General features: G+C 40.6%; 2 protein-coding genes across 2 annotated transcripts in view; one reads left to right on the top strand and one right to left on the bottom strand.

The window, feature by feature from the left end:
- The window catches only part of LOC137090647 (uncharacterized), a 188,509-nt gene that overhangs the window by 97,980 nt on the left and 67,430 nt on the right, over positions 1 to 23,099 (bottom strand). The gene's annotated exons all lie outside the window — the stretch shown is intronic.
- LOC137090690 (H-2 class I histocompatibility antigen, Q10 alpha chain-like) lies at positions 6,914 to 21,768 on the top strand. Its single transcript, XM_067454650.1, has 7 exons — positions 6,914 to 7,528; positions 10,755 to 11,027; positions 11,120 to 11,407; positions 11,494 to 11,778; positions 11,910 to 12,036; positions 14,920 to 14,966; positions 15,051 to 21,768. The coding sequence occupies exons 1-6, from the start codon at positions 7,459 to 7,461 to the stop codon at positions 14,957 to 14,959; spliced, it is 1,083 nt and encodes a 360-aa protein (XP_067310751.1). The 5' UTR covers positions 6,914 to 7,458; the 3' UTR covers positions 14,960 to 14,966; positions 15,051 to 21,768.

Below are 23,099 nucleotides of genomic sequence, written 5' to 3'. Positions count from 1 at the left end.
GTAATTTTGGTGCATCATCATTATTTAATAGATTATCTGGCACACACAGTACTGGAGAAGATACACTGACATTTGACTGTTTCTCCAACAGGACGAGCCAGTACTCGGCTACTAGCTCAGAAGAAGCTTAACCAAGAGGTAATTATATTTGACATGAATATCAGTCGCTACTACTCCTAATAATGAATGAAATGAACATAAATGTGTATGTCTGTGTTTCAGCGTGGGACTAACAGAAGCTCAATCATTACTACAACAGCTCAAACCTGATGTAAAGGAAGATCCGTAATGGAGGCTTTGTGGTGTTTGTCAATGTCAACAGTCCTGAAAATAGTTTTTATTTATTATACTAATCACCCACACCGGTGTCTCATCACCTCATCACCGCTCACCATAAAACACCAGGACTTACCTTCAGTCAGCGGCTCACCTCGAACTAAGAAAGACCCACTAACCTGTTCTCCACGCTCCTGTTCTCCACGCTCCTGTTCTCCACGCTCCTGTTCTCCACGCTCCTGTACTCCACGCTCCTGTACTCCACGCTCCTGTTCTCCACGCTCCTGTACTCCACGCTCCTGTTCTCTCCACGCTCCTGTACTCCACGCTCCTGTTCTCCACGCTCCTGTACTCCACGCTCCTGTTCTCTCCACGCTCCTGTTCTCTCCACGCTCCTGTTCTCTCCACGCTCCTGTTCTCTCCACGCTCCTGTCCTCTCCATGCTCCTGTCCTCCACGCTCCTGTCCTCCACGCTCCTGTCCTCCACGCTCCTGTCCTCCACGCTCCTGTCCTCCACGCTCCTGTCCTCCACGCTCCTGTCCTCCACGCTCCTGTCCTCCACGCTCCTGTTCTCTCCACGCTCCTGTTCTCTCCACGCTCCTGTCCTCCACGCTCCTGTTCTCTCCGCGCTCCTGTTCTCTCCGCGCTCCTGTTCTCTCCGCGCTCCTGTTCTCTCCGCGCTCCTGTCCTCTCCACGCTCCTGTCCTCTCCACGCTCCTGTCCTCTCCACGCTCCTGTTCTCTCCACGCTCCTGTTCTCTCCACGCTCCTGTTCTCTCCACGCTCCTGTCCTGTTCTCCACGCTCCTGTCCTGTTCTCTACGCTCCTGTCCTGTTCACCACGCTCCTGTCCTGTTCTCCACGCTCCTGTCCTGTTCTCCACGCTCCTGTCCTGTTCTCCACGCTCCTGTCCTGTTCTCCACGCTCCTGTCCTGTTCTCCACGCTCCTGTCCTGTTCTCCACGCTCCTGTCCTGTTCTCCACGCTCCTGTCCTGTTCTCCACGCTCCTGTCCTGTTCTCCACGCTCCTGTCCTGTTCTCCACGCTCCTGTTCTCCACGCTCCTGTACTCCACGCTCCTGTACTCCACGCTCCTGTCCTCCACGCTCCTGTCCTCCACGCTCCTGTCCTCCACGCTCCTGTCCTCCACGCTCCTGTCCTCCACGCTCCTGTACTCCACGCTCCTGTTCTCCACGCTCCTGTCCTGTTCTCCACGCTCCTGTCCTGTCCTCCACGCTCCTGTCCTGTCCTCCACGCTCCTGTTCTCCACGCTCCTGTTCTCCACGCTCCTGTCCTCCACGCTCCTGTCCTCCACGCTCCTGTCCTCCACGCTCCTGTCCTCCACGCTCCTGTCCTCCACGCTCCTGTCCTCCACGCTCCTGTCCTCCACGCTCCTGTCCTCCACGCTCCTGTCCTCCACGCTCCTGTCCTCCACGCTCCTGTCCTCCACGCTCCTGTCCTCCACGCTCCTGTTCTCTCCACGCCCCTGTCCTCCACGCTCCTGTCCTCCACGCTCCTGTCCTCCACGCTCCTGTCCTCCACGCTCCTGTTCTCCACGCTCCTGTACTCCACGCTCCTGTCCTCCACGCTCCTGTCCTCCACGCTCCTGTCCTCCACGCTCCTGTTCTCTCCACGCTCCTGTTCTCTCCACGCTCCTGTTCTCTCCACGCTCCTGTTCTCTCCACGCTACTGTTCTCTCCACGCTCCTGTTCTCTTCACGCTCCTGTCCTGTCCTCCGCGCTCCTGTCCTGTCCTCACTTGTTTCTTCCTTGTTTCCAGATTACCATTCCATCGCCCAAGTACCTTACCTGCTATCTCTTCGTATCCATCCACTGTGCCATCTTTCAATCAATCATTTTTTTATAGCACTTTTAAACTGACTAGGGCTGGGATAAACGATTATTTTTTTAATGATTGATCTAGCGATTATTATTTTTTGATGCATCGATTAATCTGACGATTTATTTTTTCCCCCGATTCGATTATCGATTATCTCCCTATTAATTGCCTAATAGCAATTTATACATGTTGATTTAATTATCTGAATGAAAAAACTAATTCCTTAACATTGAAATATATGTTTATTGCTCTTAATGGGTTACTTCAGCGATTAGCATATGGCTTTGTATCAGTAAAAACCCTGGAGTATATTCAAATGATTGTGCTCTCCCCCCTCTCTTTGGCTTAAGACTACAGCCAGCAGAGGGAGCCGTTTCCTCATGTTTTACACCCACACATGGGGGATGGAGATCACACTCACAGCTCAGCTCAGCTGCAGGCGTTTGTTTAAACGGAGCTATGGTGAGCAAAATAAGTGTTTTAACTTCTCAAATTAATTTCTATGAAAGTTAAGCTTCTAAAGGCATGAACTGAAAACACGCCAGACTGAACATGCGTTGTGAATGTATGCCGCGAATGTGGTCGCGATTACCTCAGCTCTCATCAGGAGAGCTCATCAGCTCATTTATGACGTTAAATGTAATCTGACTCCTGCAGTTAATGCTGTGAGACTCACGCGGCAACTCGTCCGTTATATTGAACAGACACATTCAGTATTTAATTGTAGTGTCTTCTCCAACTCGGTCACAGTAATCCAGTAGCGGTGGCTTTGGGAATGGCCTCATAGGGCAGCGAAGCATTCTGGGAATTGTAGTCTTTCATCCCCATGAGACAAAAATACATTTTCTTTTCTCAGTCTAGAAGGCACCAAATTCAAAGATAATTTCACATTTCTACTACATTGATTACCCAGTTTAAATACAGATTCATCTTCCCAGCCCTGAAGTACCCCTATAAAATTCCAAAGGAAAAGACTATACAAGAGCAATGCATTCAATAAAACCTTGAAAACATAATGTGTACACACACGCACACACACAAATAGATAAGTATAAACCAACAACAAAGAAACACAATATACAAATTTTTATGTATCCAACTCAGCCTACAGGCTATGCCCACCGATTAAATATCAACAAGTAGGCTAATCGAATCCTGTGGGTGTAACATAAACGTCACTTGCGCCGTCGCGGCATGACGGTGAACACAGTTACATGTAGAGTGCATTATGGGCGCCAATATCCCGTTTAAAACCGGAATAGTCCTGGCATGTAACTGTGCTCACTTAGAGGAGGGATACCCGAGCCGGTCACATCAGCGCAATAAGACAATCAACATTTTGCATTTAAAACAGCTTATTTTGTAGGTAACCGTTAGCCAATGCGCCTGATGTTTTTATGGTAAAAATACATAAAATATTAACAAAACATCTGTCTTCCTGTGTGCAGAAATTTGTTTATGTAGCCGTGACAATGAAAAGCATGCATGCGCGCCTGTGTTAAGGGCGCTAGTTGCTCCGTGTGCGCCAACCCCTCCGCCTTGCAATTCTGAAAGTCTGAGGGGCCACTCGTGTTGCTACCGTAGATATACATAATAAATAATATACTTATATATTAATTATATAATATACTTTATTATATATATCTATGGTTTCTACTACTCTCTGGCGCCGCCAGCTTTGTTTTGGGTCTGACGAATTGATGCACATATTTTGCGTTGAAGTATTTTTTTTGTCGATGTTGATGACGTCGGCGTGTTGTTTGTGTTAAACAAAATATTGCAGCAAAATTTGATTCTCGTTCTAGAGAAAAGTTATGTTAACAGCGCATTTTAATTGGTCATATAACGACAATGTTGGCAGATCAGTATTATAGTTTATTGAATTAAATAGGAACTAATCAATTTATTTTATTTTTATATTTATTTGAATAACTTGGACTGTAATTTTAGTGTCCCCAACTGAGCAAGCCAAGCCAAAGGCGACCAAAGGAACCAAAACTCCATCAGGGCATGATGGAGAAAAATAAACCTTGGGAGAAACCAGACTCAGTCGGGGTGCCAGTTCTCCTCTGGCCTATTAACACACCGTGTAGGATTATTATTCTGGCAACCTTACAGGTCAGAAATCATGTTAGATCAATCTGCCATGTACTTCAATAAAGCCTTCTTGTGTATTCACCGCAACCTTGTCCAGTGTGTGTATCCTTTTTTTTTACTATTTAGAGCAGAGTCCATAATTCTCCCATGCTCAGAAGACATAGACATAAGACATGACAATAGGTACATTTAGAAAAATTAGTACATAATATGACACAGAAACAAACAAATAAAGGAAAGTAAATAAGCTAAATATACATACCTACATATACACATATTAAATCTTAAGATCCACCCAAAATGGTGTTGTCCTTCTGGAGGCGCAGTGCCATATTGGAATGTACCACAGCTAAAGTGTCCAGCAAACAGGACCTCCAGTTAGACACTAAGCGGTCTCATTTGGTACGCTAAATAATAGGCAAGGCAAGTTCATTTATATAGCACATTTCATACACAATGGCAATTCAAAGTGCTTTACATAGAAAGGAATTAAAATAGGGATAACAAATGCAAAAGAAAAAGAATACAATGTGTAAAAATAAAAATAGAAACATTTGTAAAGAGAATATATATTATATATATATATATTCCAGATAGATTCCTTTCTGCCTGATTCTAAATTTGGTTACCCCTATCTGAGATGGAAAAGATGGAGCAGGTTCACAATATCTCCTGGACCTTACAAGTCGGCCTCCTGTAGGGGCCGTGACCTTTGCCCCGCAGCTCCACTTTCTTGAGTCCGCTTCTTTACATCATTAACAAGCAGAAGGAAGCGAAGCACACTGCTCTCCTTTTCCAATCTCTTCCAGTCAGACAGCCCTAACCAAATATAATAATTAGCATATGTATAAGAAATAGAAATATACAGTTGTGAAGAAAATATAAAAATAATAAAAATGATGATAACTAAGGATAAGAACAAAGGTAAACTAATACAGTTATAAAAAGATAGACAGGGAGCAATCAGTCGGACGTACAGTGGCACAGTGCTCATTCAGTAAACGCACAGCTGAACAGATGTGTTTTGAGTCTGGATTTGAATGTGGCTACTGTTGGAGCACATCTGATCTGTTCAGGAAGCCGGTTCCAACTACGGCTGGCATAATAGCTAAAAGCAGACTCTCCTTGCTTTGAGTGAACTCTTGGTATTTCTAACTGACTTGATCCTGCTGATCTGAGTGATCTGTTGGGTTTGTATTTAATCAGCATATCTGCGATGTATTGAGGTCCTAGGTCATTGAGTGATTTATACACAAGTAGTAGTACTTTTAGGCCACCCTGCTGGAAATGAAAGCATGAACAAGTTTCTCTAAGTCTTGCCTGGAAACAAAGCATCTAATTCTTGCAATATTTTTCAGATGATAGTATGCTGATTTAGTTATTGCTTTGACATGACTACTGACTCAAATCTAAAAACTCAAATCTGACTCCAAAATCACTGACGGTGTCGAATGCAGCACTGAGATCGAGTAGAACCAGAATTGATGTTTTGCCTGTATCAGTATTTAAGCGAATATCATTTATAATCTTTATGAGCGCTGTCTCTGTGCTGTGATGTGGACAGAAACCAGATTGAAAATTGTCTAAGAATCCGTTTGAGTTTAAGAATTTGTTCAGTTGATTAAAAACAACTTTTTCAATGATTTTGCCTATGAAGGGGAGATTTGAGATTGGTCTGTAGTTGCTCAGTATGGAGTTATCCAGATTTCTCTTTTTCAGAAGAGGCTTAACTATTGCAGTTTTAAGGGCGGTTGGAAAAGTCCCGTAGAGAAGTGAGGAGTTCACCACTTCCGATGGGGGATTGTTTAATTTGGACTTCTCCGTGTATGCTCTTTGAGGTGGTGACCATAGACCTGCATTATGTGAGGCACAGACAAGAACGGTTTAAAATGATCAAAACTGAAACTACTGGGGAAACAAATACTCCTACATCTCAGATGCCCATGAGGTAAGCTAAAACATATCAAAACTTAATGTCAAAGTGAACTATCCCTTTAATTTTATAACCAGACATTTTACCAAATGTATCAAAGAGTTGTAGGCATTCATTAACCGAATTTGTTATGTTTGACAAATACAACAGAATGGCATCAGCATAAAGTGAGTTTTTATGAGATGTATTCTTACAGCTTAGGGACTATTGCAGAAGATTGTGTAATCGCTTGGGCCAAAGGCTCTAATGAAATAGTATGGGTGACAGAGGACAGCCTTGATGAGTCGAAACACATTCATTTAGCAAATTTTCCTCCCAAGCCGTTTTGGATTTGTAACATACCATATTTTACATTACTTTTTTAAAAAAAAATTAAATAGTTGTGTTTGCAAAAACAACAATAAAAAAATCCTAAATTATAAAAGGTCTGGAATACTTTTTTCTTCTTTTTTTTTTTTTTACAAACTATGCAACCAACAGAAATGTACAGAAATGAAGAGCAAACAGGGAGGACAGTCACTTAATTTAATTTAAAAGAATATTTTATGATAATAATAATAGATTTTATTTATAACTCACTTTCATTCCAAAGGATCTCAATGTATTTATTATTACAGGCTATGATAAAAAATACAAATAAAATACATGCTAATATGTGTGCAATAAGTTACCCCGACTGGGTTACTATAATTAGCCTTCACGTCACGCTTTCTCTTTTTCCATCTCCAAACCTCTTCTGTTCACAGCCTTTATTTGCCATATTGTGTAATATCACATCTGTTTTTGCTTTTCAAACTCCGAGAGGTTTCAATTTAATAGCAGGCTCATTTATTGATAAATTATTGATCGTAAATTATGATGCTGTTGTTTTTGGGCTTGTTTTTCTGCGGTTGCTTGTATCGCGAGAGTTGGCGGTGCTTTCCATCTATGGTGCTTTCCATTCGGTCAGTGACAGCTGCTGATAAAATAAGATGGTGTCCGAAAAATGCGGTTTGTGTGTAAATATATGTTATTTTTAACCAAAATGTTCCACTTCTGATGTCATTTCTAGCGAGAAATTGCTAATGTAGTTATTAAATATTTGTTTAGTTCTCACCAAATCTCTCTGTAGATCATTGAACTGTTACTGTGCCGCAGTCCGACATTAGTTTCGGGAGGATCCTTCATGCTCAAACCTCTGCCTTAGCCATTTTGTCTGCTAAAGCAGCGAGGCAGCGAGTTTAGGTTTTCATCCATCATTCAGCTGCTGCAGTTCACCGTCCGCCGAAGGAGGAACCGTGTAAACATCAGTACATTATCACCCGTGGATTATAAACAATGGATGTCCAGATTTCTGCTCTGCTCTGTGTTTTTCTTCTTTGTGGGATGTTGTCTTCAGCTCAAGCAGGTAAATAATATATGATATAATTATTACACAAATTGGTACTCATTCTAAAGTGAAAGTAATCTGTGCGGCCGCACAGGATTTCATAACGGTGCGCATTATGAACGCAGCCTCCATTCTTAGTGAAAGATAAAGATAGAAATGCGCACAGGAAACAAAAACCTGGCAAAATTGATAAACAAACCGCCTAATCACAGAGATGTCGATTCGCACGGGACTAATATTATCACAGGACCTCCGTGTTCGGACAAATATGGTAGGTCATTTGCTGGGGAATTTTTAATTTACAAATTACAGACATGGCCGATTCACACGAGATTAAGATCACAGACATTCTCTGAAATTATTACAAATCACCAGATCATACTATTCCCGTTCGAACTTATAATGTCAGCGAACAGGTTCACATGTTATATAACAGTCAGTCTATTTGATTCTTTCTTTAACTGAAATGTGTTTCGACTGTTTAATGAGCTTCTTCCTTTATTAGGGCCCAAGCCATGAAAGGACACAGAGCCTTTTTGTTCTTCTAAAGATTATACTTCGCCTAAATGGCCTCTGCGTAAATCCTCCAGACGTCCATGTGAACGGTCCTCAAAGACGTCCATCGGCTGTTCGGGACGTTTATGGGACTTTCAATTTACCAGCGTTTGATTCGGTTTTATTTTGCATTTGGGGAAACCAAAGAAAACGCATGTTGGAATTGTAATGAACAAAGTGTATCTTCCAGTGGCTATATTTCACCCCCAGACGTCCATGTGAACGGTCCTCAAAGACGTCCATCGGCTGTTCGGGACGTGTATCTCCTAGTGGCTATATTTCACTTTTCTTTTTGTGTGTGCAGGGGCGTAGGATTGACTTTGACATTTTGGCCTCTATGAATCAACATCCGTCCCATTACCGCCATTATAATAACATACAGTATGGTGATGTGGTACATGTATGGAATCAGCAAATAAATAAACAAAATCATCCAATCTGTTTATTTTATCAGACAAATATGGGAGTTTTCTGTCTTTTCTCCAAGAAGGCACCAAATTCAAAAATAATTTCGCATTTCTACTACATAAATAACGCAGTTTAAATCTTCATTGCTGAAGGCTACCCCTTTGAAAGACAGCTAAAAATGTGTACCTTGATGCCATATTATTCTGCTAGTTAAAATTATATTATGCAGTAGCCTAACTGAATATATTTTCTTTTGCATGAGACTGTGTGACAATGCGAATATAAGTCACTCAGCGCTGCATGGCACCTCAGACTCGTAGAGAGAGCTTTATTTGGCCCATTCAAATTCTGATTTTGGCTCCCTCTGAAACCATAGATATTACTACCTAAGAAGTTCAAGTAAATAGCCTTATAAAGCAACTATTAAAGCCTTTATTCTGCATGACAATATTGTATGCCCCTTTATCGTAATATAGGCACAGTTTTATAATCTAAAAAAATTGATTATAAATAATAAAAAAATATGTTTTAGATGCATTACAGTGGTTAATAGAAACGCTGTCATTTCGCAACAATAGATTTTATCAACATTTTATCGACAAGTGGATTCAGGCCGTTTTGCAAGCGCGTTTGACCCATTCATAATTAAGAACATCATTTAAACGTCATAATGTCCCTGCGGTTGGCTAATTTTTTGGGTGGGGGCACATGCAGCATTTTCCAATATTGAGGGGACCCATTTTAATTCATGTTTTGCAAAAGCACTCAATACAGCCACTGTCGTGCAATTATCGCCTCCATGCCACGCCGCACTGAAGCAGTCATTTCTGCTAAAGGATTCCCCACCAAGTGTTGAGTGCAGAACTGAACATAATTATTTGAAGGTTGACTTTTTTTTGTATTAAAACACTTTTCTTTTATTGGTCGGATGAAATATGCTAATTTTTTGAGACAGGAATTTTGGGTTTTCATGAGCTGTGTGCCAAAATCATCAGTATTAAAACAATAAAAGACCTGAAATATTTCAGTTGGTGTGCAATGAATCTAAAATATATGAAAGTTAAATTTGTATCATTACATTATGAAAAATAATGAACTTTATCACAATATGCTCATTTTTTGAGAAGGACCTGTATGTGTGTGTGTGTGTGTTAAAAGTCTTAAATGCAGTTATTAAAATATTTTTCTTAAAATAACTTTCCTTTAAATAAAATCAGTCGCCTTCACCTAAATAACAATTTTACAAGTAAATGTGTTGGAACATTTTATTTTTATTTTCACCATGCACCATATGCGAAAGTCCGTCAGCGAACGTTACAACTCGGACCTACTGCAGACCTAAACGGACGTTCACAACCCTGTTTGCTGGGTATATATCAAACACACTTGCATGTACATGTATGAAACTCAGTACACGTGTGGAGCTCATCGGACCAAACAACTTTCACAATCATAGTCATAAACTTCGCCCAACAGGAAGTGAATTATTATTGTTTGAAAACGCATGTTCTGGAATTTGCTAAACTCCTCCTAGGCGATTCACCCAATCAGCACCAAACTCGGTCAGAATGAAGTCAAGACGCTGAGGTTGCTAAAATGCGAGCGACTATTTGATATCTCGAACAGTTTGGCCGTGGCAAGGAGATGAATTTATGTAGAGAAAAGGGAAACAGGAAGTGTGTTATAACTTCTGCATACATTGATTCATTTTGATGAAACTTCAGCTGTGTGTTCGTTGTAAGATGCCTTGAATCACCATCTTATTTTCACCTGATTTACTTCAAACTTCATCAGTATAATGTCAAAATATGGCAGATATAGACATGTAAATGGTTTCCTGATATTTTAAAAACTTTTGCCATGGCAACGTGTCAAAGTCTAATAATCTTTTTGGGTGTTTTTGAGACTCTTAGCATGCTTGAAATTGCATGAAACTTGACACACACATCAGGCATGCTGTCCAGAAGATGCAAGCAAAGACTCTGAAACGGGTGTGGTAGAGGGGCTCAGTAGCGCCATCTTTTGTCCAAAGTGGGGGGTTCGTTTTATCTACAGTCACTAAACTCGGTATATGTGTATATATATATATATATATATATATATATATATATATATATATATATATATATATATATATATATATATATATATATATATATATATATTGTACTTTGCGAGCCGGACAGCTTTCTATTGTACAACTCTTTATTTCTTCTTCAGGAACTCACCACTTTTATTTGAACAGTTATTTCATGCTTTTTTTTATTCCTTGTCATTGCAGATAAACACTCGCTGTATTACATTTACACGGCCTTGTCTAAACCTGTGGATCTGCCAAGCATCTATGAATTCACTGCTATGGGTCTGCTAGACGACAGACAGATCGACTATTACAACAGCAAGGAAAAGATAAAGATTCCTAAACAGACCTGGATGAAAGAGAAAATGCAGGAGGATTACTGGGAAAAAGGCACTCAGTCGAGAAAGAGCAAAGAACAGTGGTTTAATGTGAACGTCAATATTCTGATGAACCGCATGAGACAGAATGAGTCAGGTGAGGAACATTCATACAGTTTAACCTGAGTTTGGTTTTTATTAATCCTGTTATCATCTCACCACAAACATTTCAATCTGTGTCCGTGTCAGATCTTCATGTTCTTCAGTGGAGACACGGATGTGAAGTTGAGCAGCAGGAAGATAAAGTGACGTTTCTCAGAGGCATTGATGAGTACAGTTATGATGGAGAAAACTTCTTGTCTTTTGATGATAAAGAGTCTCTATGGGTCGCTCCAGTTGAAGCAGCTCGACCAACCAAGACAAAATGGGACAATGTGCCGATCCTAAACCAATACACCAAAGGCTATCTGGAGAAAGAGTGTGTGGACTGGCTCAACAGATTCAGAGAATATGGAGACGAGGAGCTCAGAAACGGCTGTGAGTAAATGTGTGTGTATTTGTAGATGATCTGCAGCTGTTATAGAGATAGAAACTGATTGATGAACTGATTCCTGTGTTTTCAGCTCCTCCAGATGTTCATGTGTTTGCAAAGAAGTCTATCAGTAACAAATCCAAGCTGAAACTCACCTGTCTGGCCACTGGCTTCTACCCCAAAGACGTGATGATGACCATTAGGAAATATCGCTCATCTTTGCCTGAAGATGAGATTGAATCCTCAGGAATCAGACCAAACCATGATGGATCCTTCCAGATGAGGAAGAGTGTGGAGATCACGGAGGATGGAAAAGATGAATATGATTGTTTTGTGTCCCACAGAACCCTCAAAGTACCAATCTCAGTCAAATGGGGTAATTAAAGCAGTTACACAGAGAGGCAGAACTATCGCCTGATATTGTAATTTAAAATTGTGAACCTCCACAACTGCCTGCTTTTTTTGCTTGTGATATCTTCTTTTGATGATTTGCTTTTGTTTGTGTAGATGGGAAATGCCAGAACTGTGTGCCAGTGATCGTACCAGCCATGATTGGAGCAGTGATTGGAGGTGTGATTGTGCTGGCAGTCGTTGCTTTAGTGCTTTTCATCTTAGTAAAGAAAAAAATATTTTGGTGAGTAGAGACTGATTAATAATGATCCACACATTCACTCATTCTTGTTTGAGTCCCCAGAGAGTTTTGCTTTGGGTTTCCTCTGGGAGGGGTTTTCCTTTGGGTTTTTTTGTTGTTGTTGTTTGTTTGTTTTTTGGGGGGGGGTTGTCCATCATGTCATGGAGTTTTGGTTCCTTCCCACTGTCGCCTTTGGCGTGGCTTGCTCAGTTAGGCACACTTAAATTTCAACTAAAGTTTTCAACTAAATGTTATTAATTAATTATTATACAACTTAATTATTATTATTATTCATTATTATTATGCACAATCATTTAAATAATCTCCAGAGTTTCTACTGATACAAAGCCATATACTAATCGCTGAAGTAAACCTTTAATGGTGGTTACCGATTAGGCGACAGTAATTCTGACTTTGTCGCCTTTCTGGCTGTTGTTGTCAGCCAGAAAGGCGAGAAAAGGTGATATTTTTTTACAAATGTTACTTAAAAAAATCAATGATATTTGTCCACTGGAACGCTATCTCTTTTAATTTAAAACGGGTTATTTAAAGCAATTATTTTTCAAACCGATGGAATTAGAAATACAGGCCTGCCCCTAACAAAAACCTTCTTTAAATAAAAGCCTGTTAACCTCTGCAGTTCAGGTAAATGAAGGCCCCGGTCTTTATTTGAGGATTTACGGTAATATGGCACACCCCTACACTCAGTCACATGAGGCCGGGCATTATAATGCACCAGGAGGAACCCAGGGTCCACTGCACCAACATAAGGTCTGACAATGGCTTTCCTCCCAAAGGATTTCCTCCCAGTACCTAACAGCAGTAAGCGAACCATTGGCTAGCACATGGAGGTCTGTGCGACCCTCCAAAGATATTTCCTCTCCAGACCATTACTGACCCATCGCCAAACATTCTGTAAAAATGACCCTGTAGGGTATTTTGAGCTACCGCTTCACATACACACTCTGGGGACATGAGAGACTGATTTTACATATTTTACATATCTCTCATGCTGTTTAGTTTTCAGAAGCAGAAGGGTACTACACTCACCTAAAGGATTATTAGGAACCCCATACTAATACTGTGTTTGACCCCCTTTCGCCTTCAGAACTGCCTTAATTCTACGTGGCATTGATTCAACAAGCTGCTGAAAGCATTCTTTAGAAATGTTGGCCCATATTGATAGGAGAGCATCTTGCAGTTGATGGAGATTTGTGGGATGCACATCCAGGGCACGAAGCTCCCGTTCCACCACATCCCAAAGATGCTCTATTGGGTTGAGATCTGGTGACTGTGGCGGCCATTTTAGTACAGTCAACTCATTGTCATGTTCAAGAAACCAATTTAAAATGATTGGACCTTTGTGACATGGTGCATTATCCTGCTGGAAGTAGCCATCAGAGGATGGGTACACGGTGGTCATAAAGGGATGGACATGGTCAGAAACAATGCTCAGGTAGGCCGTGGCATTTAAACGATGCCCAATTGGCACTAAGGGGCCTAAAGTGTGCCAAGAAAACATCCCCCACACCATTACACCACCACCACCAGCCTGCACAGGGGTAACAAGGCATGCTGGATCCATGTTCTCATTCTGTTTACGCCAAATCAGACCAGGCAACATTTTTCCAGTCTTCAACTGTCCAATTTTGGCAAGCTTGTGCAAATAGTCGCCTCTTTTTCCTATTTGTAGTGGAGATGAGTGGTACCCGGTGGGGTCTTCTGCTGTTGTAGCCCATCCTCCTAAAGGTTGTGCGTGTTCTGGCTTCACAAATGCTTTGCTGCATACCGCGGTTGTAACGAGTGGTTATTTCAGTCAAAGTTGCTCTTCTATCAGCTTGAATCAGTCGGCCCATTCTCCTCTGACCTCTAGCATCAACAAGGCATTTTCACCCACAGGACTGCCGCATACTGGATGTTCTTCCCTTTTCACACCATTCTTTGTAAACCCTAGAAATGGTTGTGTGTGAAAATCCCAGTAACTGAGCAGATTGTGAAATACTCAGACCGGCCCGTCTGGCACCAACATCCATGCCACGCTCAAAATAGCTTAAATCACCTTTCTTTCCCATTCTGAAATTCAGTTTGGAGTTCAGGAGATTGTCTTGACCAGGACCACACCCCTAAATGCATTGAAGCAACTGCCATGTGATTGGTTGATTAGATAATTGCGTTAATGAGAAATTGAACAGGTGTTCCTAATAATCCTTTAGGTGAGTGTATAACCTGATGAAACGTTGGAGAACCTGTAAAAGAAGGTACCTGTAATTGCAATATCTCATCACTATTATGTAGGTTGTATTGTTTTACAGAGATTCAGTGACAGTTAATCAAACACTAATTTGGCTCTGAACATTCCTTGAATTAAGATATGTATACAGCTTTATTAAATGTGTTTGAAATATGTCTGAGAATAGCACTGCACTTTTGTTTTCTCCATTGACTAATTATGAACTGGCAAATGGCAACAGAGCAAACAGGGATCAACATTTCACTACATCAGTATCATAGTCTGAATCCGAAATCACCCCCAAACCCTCAGTCACTATTCCCATACAGTTCACTTGAAGAAGTCAATGAAAACGAGTGTGTGAAGTCGGACAGCCGTTGTGTGTATATCGGCTGTACACTCGTTATTGCAGTGCATTATGGGATTGAATGAGTCCACTCAGTAACGTCCACTATGGTTTCAGACACCACTACAAACGGCTGTCTAAAAGGGTATAAAGGGTGATTTCGGATTCAGCCATAGTTCTTCACAACCATCCACTTGTTGTTTAATATATTTGGTGTCTGTAATTTTGGTGCATCATCATTATTTAATAGATTATCTGGCACACACAGTACTGGAGAAGATACACTGACATTTGACTGTTTCTCCAACAGGATGAGCCAGTACTCGGCTACTAGCTCAGAAGAAGCTTAACCAAGAGGTAATTATATTTGACATGAATATCAGTTGCTACTACTCCTAATAATGAATGAAATGAACATAAGAGTTTATGTCTGTGTTTCAGTGTGGGACTAACAGAAGCTCTATCATTACTACAACAGCTCAAACCTGATGTAAAGTCAGAGGAAGATCTGTAATGGAGGATTTTGGGTGTTTGTCAATGTCAACAGTCCTGAGAATAGTTATTATACTAATCACCCACACCTGTGTCTCATCACCACTCACCATAAAACAACAGAGCTGTGTCCCAATGTGAAGGCTGCACTTCGAAGTCCACATTTGAAGTGGGATTGCGTCATAGCAAGACACTACGAAGGCTGCCGCAAATCATGAGCGAAAATGCGCCCTTCGGTTCTCAGGCAAAGTTGGGGTACAGCAGATGGAACCTTCCCACAACTTAACAGCCTTCCCTATCCCAGAATTCATAGCACACTGGTGACTAGGGTTGGGAATTGAGAACCGGTTTTTATGCAGAACCGTTACTGATTTTTGAAAAAAAACGGAACCGCGCGAATTTCTTGAGTGTCGGTTCCGAAAACGGTTCTGGTGCAATGTGTGAGCGAAGCGCTGGGAGCATAGCCGCGAGCCGCGCTCCCGCTCTCTCTCTCTCACACACACACACACACACACACACTGTCTTAGCGCTGCCGCCTCCCTTCCCCTCACGTCACTTTTTTAAAATCCCCCACAGTGTGAGTCCCGCAAACGCGGTGCCGAGGAGCTTGTTTGTAATCCGAGGTCCAAGGCTCATTAGTTTCGAAATGGTTTGGGTACAAGCTGATCGCGTTGAAAATAAAGGCATTTGTCTAGCGTTATGAGCTCATTTGAAACATTGCCGCGGCTCATTTAAGAAAATGACAGCTCTAAAGAGTATCATACTTACCTAACTTACCTCGCTTTAGTTCGAGGTAAGTTAGTGCTAACAATAATAAAGAAAGACGATCAACACCTTATGTGTTACCAGTGAAATGTAGATGTAATAAGTTATATTTCCAAATGTAAGCCCATCTTATGCGCACGCTTCATACTGTCGTCTGCTCTGGCTCTAACCTCGAGTGTTTAGCCTGTTTACTTTTTGCAAACCTTGTGAGCGCGCAAACGCTGTGACCTCGCCCCAAATGTTTTTAATGGTTTATTAAGTACAAACAGGAGAGTTATGAAAAATTGAGTGTGAGGGATATGTTCACTTCACACAAAAAGATTTTGGAATGAGACGGCTAACTGTAGTAGCGTTTAGTCCACTGTCTATAAAAGCCTAATTTAGAGATCACTTTTATTTTTAACCGACAACTTTGATCGGTTAACGTTGATACGGTCAATCATGGGTCAAACGGTCATCGATTAACATCCCTAAAACAGAGAGAGAAAATGTAATAAGACAATTTCAGAGGTGTAAATTTGAACATGTTTATTTTAATTTCCTTAAATTCCATATGGCTCGATTAATCCTGTAATATATGTATAGTACAGGACTTTTTTTTTTACATTGCCAACCTGTAAATTCATTTGAGAGCAAGTAATAAACACAAAAAAGGATTGTTTAAAGTTGCGTATTGTGCCTTTTTCCTTTACCACTATTTGTTTTATCATTTTAATGGAACCAGAATCGTTAGGCGGAATCGGAACCGGAACCGGAAAATTTCTCACGATTCCCAACCCTACTGGTGACTACAGGATTTGATTGGTCCGCATTCACGCGGCACTCGATCATATTTCCCATAAAGAAGGTATAGCAGTCAGTGTAGCCTGGATACTACTGAACACAACAGCACAAGCGCTTGAAGTAAACAAAACGTTTACTGCATTCACACAGTTCCCATCCCTGAGCAACCAAGATAAACTTAAGCAATTTTAACTTGCATAAATGCTATTTATCTCTAGGAAAGATTTCCTCAAGAAGAGGAATCAGTCCATTATCTCCCTTTTTGCTGTTTCTTTCTTTTTTCTTTTCCCCCCTACACTTTCTTTAAATAGCCTTCAAAATATAATCTGCGCGGGGCTGTACTTTCCTCCCGCTCTCGCTATTCCGCACCGCACCATCCCGCTCACGCTTTTATAATTCACTTCTTGCTCACCCGCTATAAATTATTTTATTCCCGACCAAAAATTTAGATTTTGTTTCCAGAATCTCTCTTTTAAATTTCCCTTACAGAAAGAGAGTCACTGGCAATAGGATTTGTTGTCCGTGTTATCATTTATTTTTATTATCATAGCCTATACTGTCAACACCGTAGCTAAAACTATCACAGACAAACATAGGCTAATTCAAATGCGACATCTGCCACTCAAAATTATAAAACAAAATGCAAATAAATGACTTAGATGCTAAAATATAGTTTTTTATATGAATTAGTGAATGAATGTCGCTCACTGACGACACTCACCGAAAGTCTCCTCCAAAGGCTGAATGTAAAGTCGTGGCCGGCACAGAGCAATTTATATAGGCTAGTCTATATTATTATTATTAGCCTATTATTATTTTTTATGCAAGTTATTTGTGACCCTGTCTGTGAAAACCCTCCTGAAGTCATTTTTTTGTGATTCACTGTTTTCTACATAAAATCATCCTACATAATGTAAAGAACATTCTGTTAAAATATAACCTTGATATCTCTAATATTAACTGAGTATGGCTATGTTAAAGATTTGCTGAATTTCAGGCTCAGAAAATCATGTTTTTGAGAAATTCCAATGTAAACACAGCCTTATTTTTAAAACTGCAACACATTTGATGCATAATTATCCTGAAGATGAGCCATATACCACATTAAAGCTGAGATTCTCCCATTTTCAGTGATATATGACACATTTATGGGAAAATTCTTAAAGGTTTGTAAAACAGGCCTATTTATTATGATGCGTATGTCCAAAAAGCACAAAAACATTCAAACGAATTGGGGGTACAAGAGCTTGATTGTAGCAACAATTACCAAGTCAATTAATTGAAATTATTTGTATAACTTTATTAATCAAATTAAATATCCTTGGAAAAATTCATTAATATATAAAACAATTAATATATTACATTTCAGTAGAAAATCTCTAACTTAAATAATTTTACTGGGCTACATTAAGTACAGTACTGGCGTAAAAATAAAGAGGGGGATAGTTCACCCAAAAATGAAAATTCTGTCATCATTTATTTACCCTCATGTTGTTCCAAACCTGCACTTTCTTCAATAAACCCGGTTATATCATTTTTCGGGGTAATTCCACCGAGATTAATATCGTAAAAGCTGTTTAAGCAATCAGCTATTTTCTGTTCCTGCTCGTGTTTAAGTGCTGCTGTGTCAAATAGCCTAGATAACTTAATTCATCAATCCAGTGTTTCCCAACCTTTCTTCAGTCATGGCGCACTTTGAAAATGTTATTAATTTTGTGGCACTCCCTCGCATACGTTACGCTAGGGGTGTAACGGTACAGATTGCTCACGATTCGGTTTTAGGTTTTAGGTTCACAGTTTCAGGTTCACAGTTTCTGTTTGGTTCGGTATTTGCTATGTTCATGGAGAAAAGGACTACTGTCAAAAAAAATAGAGAAAAGAACAAATAACTTAAATACAAGCAGCGGTACAAATAATTACTATTGAGCAAAGATAATGAAATAATGCTTTTTTCTTTTATTTTCTTTTCAGATAGGTCTAACATTAGTTTTAGGTAAATAAATTGAATAAAGTAATCAAATGAAAAATTACTGCATATTTAACTGTTTAAATTAAATATAAATCCTTATTAAACTTACAAAAGCTATTCAATCAAGAGCAGTGTGTGATTCCTTATCTTCTTTGACATTAAATAGACAGCAGTAAAGTAGAGGATGGATACCCGACCCGAGCCCGACGGGTTCCGACGGTACCCGACGGGTCGGGCCGGGTTCGGACAGATATTTAGAAATTACGTTCGGGTTCGGGTCGGGCTCGGTCACGTCAGCGCGAAAAGGCATTGAACCTTTTAAATTTAAAACTGCTTATTATGCAAGTAGCCAATGGGCCTGTTTAACTTGATGCAATGGTTTGTTTTTGTGATTAAAATACATGCATAATATTACCCTAACATCCGTCTTCCTGCATGCGGAAATTTGTTTATGTCGCCGTGACAACAACTCGCAACACGTGCGTGCATATTGCCCGCGGCATCCTCATCATTCCAGTGAGCGCAACTTCAGCGCTGCTGGCAGCAGGACAGCCTTGAAGCCATCCACAGCTGATGCAATCCTTTTATACATAAAACCTCGATTAGCCTAAACTTTGATGGATAGATTATGTAAATAGATCCCATGTTGCAGTTTAGGAACCACAGTTTGAGAAAATTGGTAAGATGACTTTCATTTCAATAAGCATTTAAATTGTGTTGCGTTAATGTTTTGTTCTTTTAGCTTGGGCCATTTTTAGCAGACCTTTTTTCATTTAATTTCAGTTGGCTATTTGATAGGGCTCTGTGTAACGTTTAATGCCCCATGTGCGTGCTGATGCGCTCGTCTGTAAACATTTCAGAATGCCTTCCTTACAGTTGCTTAATAAAAGCGGGATTTCCACACAAACAAACGTGCGTGTCATTAGTATATGAGGGGAAAAAATGTATTTTAACTGTCGGGCTCGGGTCGGGCTCGGACATAAATATTTGAATGCCTGTCGGGCTCGGGTCGGGTTCGGTTACTGCTCTGTCGGACGCGGGTCGGGCTCGGACAGAAAAATGCAGCCCGATCCGCACTCTACAGTAAAGGCTACTGTCCCTTTAAGACCCAGTGGTATCGCTTTCTTGACTGTATGTTCACTTAAGGCATATTCAAGGCAAGGCAAGTTTATTTATATAGCGCATTTCATACACAATGGCAATTCAAAGTGCTTTACATAGAAAGGAATTAAAATAGGGATAAAAAATGCATAAGAAAAAAAGAATACAATGTTAAGAGAATTAAAAATATGATAACCAAAGAAAAGAACAAAGGTAAACTAAAACCGTTATAAAAAGGATTTTAAAAAATGATGCATAGATAAGGTGCAGTCAGTCGGCCGTACAGTGCTCAGAGCTCATTCAGTAAATGCTCAGCTGAACAGATGTGTTTTGAGTCTGGATTTGAATGTGGCTACTGTTGGAGCACATCTGATCTGTTCAGGAAGCCGGTTCCAGCTACGGCTGGCATAATAGCTAAAGGCAGACTCTCCTTGCTTTGAGTGAACTCTTGGTATTTCTAACTGACTTGATCCTGCTGATCTGAGTGATCTGTTGGGTTTGTATTTAATCAGCATATCTGCGATGTATTGAGGTCCTAGGTCATTGAGTGATTTATAAACAAGTAGTAGTACTTTAAAATCGATATTAGATGTAATTGGAAGCCAGTGTAAAGACCTGAAGACTGGTGTGATATGGTCATATTTTCTGGTTCTGCTCACAATCCTGGCAGCAGCGTTCTGTATGAGCTGCAGCTGTCTAATGGACTTTTTGGGAAGGCTGGTGAGAAGTCCATTACAATAGTCCACCCTACTGGTGATGAAAGCATGAACGAGTTTCTCTAAGTCTTGCCTGGAGACAAAACATCTAATTTAGTTTTAAGGGAGTTTGGAAAAGTCCCATAGAGAAGTGAGGAGTTCACCACTTCTAGGAGATCTGCTTCCAAACAGTTAAACACACTTTTGAAAAAATAAGTGGGGAGTGTGTCTAGGGCACAGGTTGATGTTTTAAGATGCTGTACTGTGTCTTCTAAAATTTTACCGTCAATTGTTTCGAAATCAGACATAGTAATTTTCCGAGGGTTTGGTCTGATCTGACTGACCCCAGAGCAACTAGAGGAAGTGCTGATCGCCTTTCTGATATTTTTGATTTTCTCTGAGAAGAAGGAAGCAAACTCACTGCATTTGCTGTCTGAGAGCATTTCACTAGCAGTCTGACTCGGGGGGTTTGTTAGTCTCTCGACAGTAGCAAAAAGAGTGCGCGTGTTGTTTATGTGTTTGTTTATAATATTTGAGAAGAAGGTCTGTCTAGCTTTGCCTAGCTCAACATTGAAAGCATGAAGGCTGTCTTTATAGATGTTATAATGGACTACAAGTTTTGTCTTCCGCCACTTTCGTTCAGATTTTCTGCATTGTCTTTTCATTATTTGAACTGCTGTTGAGTTTCTCCATGGTGCCTTTTGTTTGCCACTCTTTTTCCTGACTTTTAGAGGAGCAATATCATCAATTACACTCTTAACTTTTAAGTTAAAGGAGTCAAGGAGAAAATCAACAGAGTCTGCAGATATGCTTGGTTTTAGAGATAAAGCCTTCATAAACAGCACATTAGTGTTCTCATTTAAGCATCTCTTTTTGACAGAGACAGATCTAGCTTCAATGGCAGGAGAGATTGATATATCAAAGAAAATACAGAAATGATCAGACAGTGCCACATCCTTAATAACAATCGATGAAATGTTTAGACCCTTACTGATAAGTAAATCTAGGGTGTGTCCACGATTGTGTGTGGGTCCATTTACATGCTGTGTCAAATCAAAAGTGTTAAGAACAGTCATGAGCTCTTTTGTTGTACTGGATTCAATATTATCTATGTGAATGTTAAAATCCCCAGCAATAGCAAAACAGTCAAACTCTGAGGAAATTATTGATAACAGTTCTGTAAATTCCTCAATAAAGGCTGGAGAGTACTTTGGAGGCCTGTAAACAATGATAAGCAGGATGCGTGGAGAACCTTTTAACACAATACCCAGATATTCTAGAGACAAATATTCACAAAATGACACTTGCTTACATTGAAAGACATCTTTAAAAAGAGCAGCAACACCCCCACCTCTCCTAACAGATCTGCAGACACTCATAAAAGTAAAGTTAGGAGGGGCTGCTTCATTTAGGACTGTTGCACTACAGTTTTCTTCTAACCACGTTTCATTTAGAAGCAAAAAATCAAGTTTGTTTGTGGTTATTAAGTCGCTGACTAGAAATGATTTGTTCTTAAGTGAACAGATGTTTAAAAGTGCTAACTTAACAGTATTCATTTTTTCACCCACATTAGTCTTAGTTTGACAAGTGACGGGCAGCAGATTATATTGGTTTGTTAAACGGCCTGACAAGGCCTTAGACTTTCTTTCACGTAACAGAACAGAGATAGAGAAAGAGGCAGGCTCACTGGGTTCCCCCTTGTTTTGTAAACATTTGATAAAGGTACTGTTATCATAGCGGGGACCCAAAACACATCACTGAGAGCTGGAATCAGTTGTTTTTGGTTCACCTACAACAGATGGAGGAGGGTGTGGGCCCTGACGTTGTGACCGAAGAAATCTCACAGGAGGAGGGGGAGCTGGGCCCACAGGCTTTGGTGGTTGTGGGGCTTGACGCTTTTTGGTTGATATCTGGGGGCTCGCAGCAATTGAGTGTGATAGTCTAGTTCCAACAAAAATCAGTTCCTCCATTTTCTCTGAGAAGCCCAGATGCGGGGATGCTGGAGAGAGGAATGACATGTCCGGTGAGAGGGGCTGTTGCTCTGATGTTATTGGAAGCTGAAGTATGTTGTCCTGGCTTTGCTGTCCATTTTCAAGAAAGTAATCTTTGGGTGCTGAATCTTGGAGCAGTTCTAATCCTTCACAGTCTGTCTGTAGTGAGCTCTGTGGGCAGGGCTCAGCTGGGAGTGTGTCCATGAGCAATTGTTGTGGCTGTGTGGAGTTCTCATTGTCCTTGTGGGATGTGTCAGCCGAGTGTCCATTCAGGAGCTGAAATGAAGTCCTGTGGTCATCCATACTCTGTATCAGGTTGAGTGGGTTAAAACACACAGCTGAAGGATGATGAAGGGAAAAATAAATATTGTCCTTTAGCACTCTTGCACCAAGTTTGTTTGGATGGTGGCCATTTGATGTAAACAGTTGTCTCTGACTCCAGAAGAGATTGAAGTTATCAATGAAGTTCACTCCATTCATGTTACAGGTTTTTTGCAGCCATGTATTAAGCCCAAGCAACCGTGAGAATCTATTTGTTCCTCTTGCTGGCAGTGGTCCACTGATGAACGGCTGTACTTTCAAAAAGTTCAATGAAGTCCGACTTCATGAGTTCTGACTGCTCTCTCTGAATATCGTTCTTCCCCACATGAATGATTAGTTGATTTGCAGTCTTATGTTTCATCAGAATGTTCTC

Source organism: Pseudorasbora parva, chromosome 2 (genome assembly GCF_024679245.1).
Source record: "Pseudorasbora parva isolate DD20220531a chromosome 2, ASM2467924v1, whole genome shotgun sequence".
Lineage (NCBI taxonomy): Eukaryota > Metazoa > Chordata > Actinopteri > Cypriniformes > Gobionidae > Pseudorasbora > Pseudorasbora parva.
This window is presented reverse-complemented; position numbering and strand designations above follow the sequence as displayed.